This window comes from Gobius niger (genome assembly GCF_951799975.1).
Source record: "Gobius niger genome assembly, chromosome: 13".
Lineage (NCBI taxonomy): Eukaryota > Metazoa > Chordata > Actinopteri > Gobiiformes > Gobiidae > Gobius > Gobius niger.
In genome coordinates this window covers 18,550,509-18,556,634 of record NC_136864.1, presented here as the reverse complement: position 1 = coordinate 18,556,634, position 6,126 = coordinate 18,550,509, and the positions used below count along the sequence as shown (strand labels likewise).

At 39.4% G+C, this 6,126-nt stretch overlaps 1 protein-coding gene across 1 annotated transcript; it reads left to right on the top strand.

The window, feature by feature from the left end:
• Positions 1 to 503: 503 nt before the first annotated feature.
• On the top strand, positions 504 to 5,173 carry pcyt1aa (phosphate cytidylyltransferase 1A, choline a). Its single transcript, XM_079568932.1, has 9 exons — positions 504 to 862; positions 1,956 to 2,069; positions 2,188 to 2,287; positions 2,376 to 2,492; positions 2,566 to 2,717; positions 2,794 to 2,872; positions 2,947 to 3,089; positions 3,167 to 3,355; positions 3,463 to 5,173. The coding sequence occupies exons 2-9, from the start codon at positions 1,956 to 1,958 to the stop codon at positions 3,709 to 3,711; spliced, it is 1,143 nt and encodes a 380-aa protein (XP_079425058.1). The 5' UTR covers positions 504 to 862; the 3' UTR covers positions 3,712 to 5,173.
• Positions 5,174 to 6,126: the final 953 nt, after the last annotated feature.

The window sequence follows — 6,126 nt, the reverse complement described above, 5'->3', positions numbered from 1 at the left end:
ATCTTCTTTTGTATCTTGGGCAGCTCAGCCTTCAATCAGCGCAGCACCCAAGAGACAGGTTAACTGATTTCAAAAGAACTATCAGTTATAATGCAATGGAGTATTAGTGCCATTTAGAAACAGGGACAAAAAAGACTTTTGAGTTTATACATGCCAATATTGGAGAGAGAAGTGACAACATTGTGAGAAAAAAGGTGCAAATTTATGACAAAACATAACAACACAGTTAAAGCCACACTGCGAGAACAGGGTTAAAGTTAGACTGAGGAACATCATAGGCTACTTTGTTTCTGAAAACGTACCAAAAAAATTGGCAAATTTACATGAAAAAGTGGCAAATTTGCGAGATGTAGTAAAGATGCAAATTTGCCATTTTTTCTTGTAAATTTGCACGTGAAAATCCATTTCCTGAGTTAATAAATAGGGTCTGTTCCCAAATGTGTCCAAAAGATGGCAGTACAGAGAAACCGGAAACATATATTTCTTGTTCAGTTCCTCTTCCTACAAAGACATTTGTAGTTCCTGCGCTCTTGATCTGTCAGCGTTGTAATCATGGGGTTGTAGTACAAACTGTCATATATAGATGATTTGAAATCTCTTTGTTGTTAATTTAGTTACAAGGTCAGTGAATGTGTCCACAGAAGAGTCGTGTTACCACAGTGGAGGATAACTTATTTCAATCGCAGAGCGCTGAGGGCGGTAAAGGCGGGGTTAGCACACAGTGGAAAGCCAACTTGACAACAGTCTGCTAGCTGTTAGCTCATAGCTAGCAGCTTTAGCCTCTTCTTGCAGCTGCTGACAGGCTACAGTTTTAGGAAACCGCCCACTTTCTGCAAAGCAGCATTCCGGGGAAGGGTGAACGGTAAGAAAGAACAATCTCCAATCAGTGTTCTTTATTCTGTGCTTTACAGAGACAGTTCTATAAGGGTTTACTCTTGCTTATAAACCTGGTATAAGGCGGTATTATCTGTCACTACCGCAACTCCCCCGTCAACTGTTTTAATCACTTGTCTCTTCTGTCTTTGGACCAGATATGCTGCTAAAATAAGCTACGAAACTACGCACGAATCCCGACGTCTTTGCCCTTTAATACACCAGCTGTAAACTTTATGCATAATAACTCGTACAGTTGATTTAAAATGTTTGGTTCTGCTTAGGGAGTCGTTAGAAACTTAAGTAAAGTCTGCTCAAAAGTTTAAAGAACGTTTGAATTTGGTTATTTCTCTTTTGTTCGTCATTCAGACATTGTTCTAATTTGCTGTTAATCAAAACTAAAGTTTGTGACATTGAGTTGCTTGTTTTCCAAAAGACAACAGAATACATGTATTAGTTTCCTGTTTTAGCAGTCGGTTTAATTTCTGATGACGAGCTGTGGGTGTAAATCTTGTGTGTCAGTGCAGTCCCCTCTGGGCTCAGAGCACAGCTGCAGTAGGACAGTCAGGGGGGAGGAAGGCCTTGCATAAGGATCCACTGTTGGATCAGGTAGCTGACCCAGCTGGAACGTCCACGGCCATAACTTGGCACTCATTGTACCAATACACAGGCACCGAACAAAAGGGCAAGGCCCGTCAAAGGCAATTACATCTTAAATCCGCAGCAGACATGACATAGCCTACATTTAATAGTATTTAACCATTTCTGGAGACCTGTGGCATTTTTCCTTTTGGATAGATGGTATGCATGGAATGGAGTAGTGACACGGGATGTGAAAGAAAGAAAGAACAAACATGTGTCTTTGAGCTTTAAATTCACAAATTTAGAGAATGCATTCATATATTCTTGCTTTCCCCCCCCCTCTCATTTCTAAATGTGTGGTGAAATAGTAATGTCTTATATATTGTGTTCTGTCAGAAGGCATTCTGAATTCCATGTGATGTTATGTGTATACCTTTAACATGCGTCTATGGCGAACATTTCTTCGTAAAAATAAATAAATAAAATGACTTGTTATTTAGATGGAGGCTCAAAGCTCCAGTGGGCTGTTGCTGTCGAGAAAGAGAAGAAGAGAAGGATCCAATGGAGAGGCTGAGGAGGGTGAAAGGCTTGGGAAGATACCTAGATGCACTGTGGTGAGTTAGCTGTAATCCATATGTATGCAACAATATTGTGACAATGTATCTCATTTAAGAATCATAGTAAACAGTCTGTTTTACTTAACTATTTATCAGTTTATGCTGTTGCTCTTAGGGATTAAAGCATCCTGCTCCTTTTGCTGATGAGCTTGTACCAGCTGGCAAGAAACCATACGTGCGAGTCACTATGGAGGAAGCCAAGAGAGGGACACCTCGTGAGTGTGACACAATACTAAAACATTACTGGAGCTTCTTTCACCGATTACATTTTTCGCTAATATATGCTTTCTCGTGTGTTGGCAGCTGAAAGACCAGTGCGGGTCTATGCAGATGGCATCTTTGACGTGTTTCACTCAGGTCATGCCAGAGCACTGATGCAGGCCAAATGCCTTTTCCCAAACACACACCTTATTGTTGGGAGTATGTGTTAAATCAGTACTGTTTGTATTTAACACATCTGGAGGAACTTTGCTTATGTTTTTTCTGTTTGAAGTTTGCAGTGATGATCTCACACACAAATACAAGGGATTCACAGTAATGAATGAGGATGAGCGCTATGATGCAGTCAGACACTGTCGGTATGTGGATGAGGTGGTCAGGAACGCTCCATGGACGTTAACGCCAGAGTTTCTTGCAAAACACAGAGTAAGCCTAAGGATCACAGTATTACATCTTCTCCAATGTTATACATAGAACTGAGTTAAGTTAATGTCTCTTTCAGATTGACTTTGTAGCCCATGATGATATCCCATACTCCTCTGCCGGCAGTGATGATGTTTATAAGCACATCAAAGAGGCTGGTGAGTGACACAGCATGTACTTTGAATGTCACTGGCTGCAATATCTTGCAACTGACACACTGTTGTTGCACCAGGCATGTTTGCCCCCACCCAGCGCACCGAAGGCATTTCTACTTCAGACATCATCACTCGCATTGTACGAGATTATGATGTCTATGTGAGACGTAATTTGCAGAGAGGTTACACAGCAAAAGAACTCAACGTTAGCTTTATCAATGTGGGTAAAAATCTAAGATTGAATTTGTAAAGCTTTTTTATTGAACTGAATACTCAATCTTGGTGTTCCTGGTTTAGGAAAAGAAGTACCACTTGCAGGAGCGTGTGGACAAGGTAAAGAGGAAAGTGCGTGATGTGGAAGAGAAGAGCAAAGAGTTTGTGCAAAAAGTAGAGGAGAAAAGCATTGACCTCATCCAGAAATGGGAGGAGAAGTCTAGGGAGTTCATTGGGAACTTCCTACAGATGTTTGGCCCTGAAGGAGCCCTGGTAAGATATGTTTCTATTCTAATTACAGCTACCGTCGCTATAACTGACAAAATGCTGCACTTAAAACCTGTGTTATTATAACGATGTGCTTGTTTTGGCACTTGTAGAAACACATGCTGAAGGAGGGCAAAGGGCGGATGCTCCAGGCCATTAGTCCCAGGCAAAGTCCCAGCAGCAGCCCGACCCGTGATGAGCGCTCCCCCTCTCCCACTTTCCGCCTGCCCTTCTTTAGTAAGACCTCCCCTCCTCCTTCTCCCCCGCCCCACCACAGCGGGGCGCGGGGATACCTCATCAGTGAAGATGATGACGAGGATGATGATGATAATGATGATGATGATGATGATGATGAAAGCTAGAGTGGCAGATGAAGACCTGTCAGTCATAGTCGGGGTAGGTTTAGTTCAGTGTGCTGTTAAAGTGCTTCATGAAGCTCCTGCGTGTTTTAACATATTGTTCACTTTTGTTTAAACATTAATGACTGTTAAGTTGTAAACAACCACTTTCACCTCCAGTTTTCTGAAAGCCTTAGCAATTGAGTTTTGAAAGTTCTTTACATTAGATTAAATCTCTTTTTAGTTGATCTGTTTTTAGTCAGTCACTATTGTTATGATTGGTTGGGGCACACACTTTGTGTCATGGATTTCTTTAGCAGGACTTTAGCACTCGGTGAAACAGCACATATGGTGAGGTTTGTGGGGGAGAGCAGCCCTGCTGCTCAGCATCCTTATGTTTTATGAGGTTTTAGCCTGATCGTGTTGGGCTAGGTCTTTTCACTAAGCATTAACCTCATCTTTGTTCACAACTGAAATTCAGTTGATTTTATGGCAAAAAGCTCCAGATGACATGCAGTATTCGGAGTTAAATCTTGAGAGTTCAGTGTTAAAATGTCTGCTTTACAGCTTTTTCTGTGTATGCAATGTTTGTGCAAAACGTTGTCAGCATGTTTCACGTGTCTCCTGACAGTTTTATTTATTGACAGGTCAACCTTTGCAAATTTAGTAACTTGATTATATATATTCCTGCTGAAGAAATGAGACATTTTAAAAGGATAGAGGCCTTTCAGTGGCATCTCACAACTGTGATCCATGTAAATGTTATTATACAGTAGAAATATTTTTGTAGAGTTCATTTTCCACAGCATTTTCTGTAAGATTATGATCATCAGCACTGAACAGTTTATTTTTGTGACGCAGGTTCAGGTCTTATACTGTCTGTGGAAACACTTGGTTAATCACAGCCATGATTCCAATTGGGTAGAAGTATGTATTATACAGTACATTTTGAAACAAACCATGCCACTCATACTAATAAAGCTACTCATTTCTGAGACTTGGAATGAACTATTAGTTTTAAAAGGAGCACAACACAAATCTGCATTTTCCGATTTTATCATCTCCTCTTAAACAGTAACTGTAGTTATCCTACTTATTTAACGAAATAATGCAAAACTTTGTCAACCTGCTCAAGGCTGGTTTTCCAAAGGGACGTAACATTTAGAGGATACTAAGTAAATGCGGCAACAATCATTCCCTCTGTAGTGGAGGATTTAATCCTATTTTCAAGTGGCAAAAGGACTAAAACACTTTCTTTATAGTGAATAAAATGGTGGGCTATATGTTGCATAAAAATTTGCTTTTGGGAAGCTTGTAGCCTGGCCAACCTACTTAATTCTATGAATGGTCAGAATTAGCTTGGACAGTGTTGCTGTCAAGGGGTTTGCAGGTGGCACAACAGTTATCCAATGATGTTTTAATCATGTCATTTTTAGTTGTTTCAATCGTCTTGTTAATTGGACAATGTGAAGGTGTAATAAACATGTTGGCCAAAGGCTTTTTTTGTTTTATGTGGGTGCTGTGTATCAGTAATACAACACATTAGAAAAACATAAACTCCCACTGTTACCCAAAACCATAATATTGTTTCATTCAACGCAGGAGACATCTGTAGCCACAATCGGTATCCTGGTTGAGAACTTTAGGAATTCATGGCATCTTTGACAACAATTTCAAATGGATGCAATACTGCTATTAATGTCATGACTATCAACTTCTAGGTGAGCACTGTTTAATGTCTATCACGGTTAACCAATTTGCAATAAAACTATTATTTGTGAATAAAGCAACGTTAGGCCCCGGGACCAGAGGTAGGGTAACCAAAATATTTATTTAAGAGTAACATTACTTTAAAATGATTTTACTCAAGAAGTAAAAAAAATAGCGGCCTAAATAATTACTCAAGAGTAAAAAAATACTTCGAGAAAAAAATTCTTGAACTGAGTATTTTGTGAGTAAAAGTTTGTTCATGTTTCAGTGACAAACCATGAGAAACAAAACATTAAATGTGAAGGAAATAGGCTACCATAAAGTATGAAGTAAAACACAAAATGTATCTATTTTACATGTCAAAATTAAGATTTTCCATGTACTGTAACAGTACTATCTGCATTTATAGTGCCTCTCGAAAGTATTCATACACCTTGAACTTTTACACATTTTGTCATGTTTACAACCCTAAAAAGATATTATTTTGATTGTTTTACTGAATGTTAACACACAAGTAACAGACAACTGTGAAGTGAAAGCTAAATGATACATGATTCTGTTATTTTTTCAAAAAATAGAAAAGTGAAAAGTGGGGCGTGCATAAGTATTCATACAGCATTTTCTGAGTGCATTAAATTGCCTTTATAATGACATGCTGTGGGGCTGCTTTTCCTCAGCAGGGACTGGGAGATTGTAAGAATAGTTGGGGAAGATGGATGGAGCCAAATA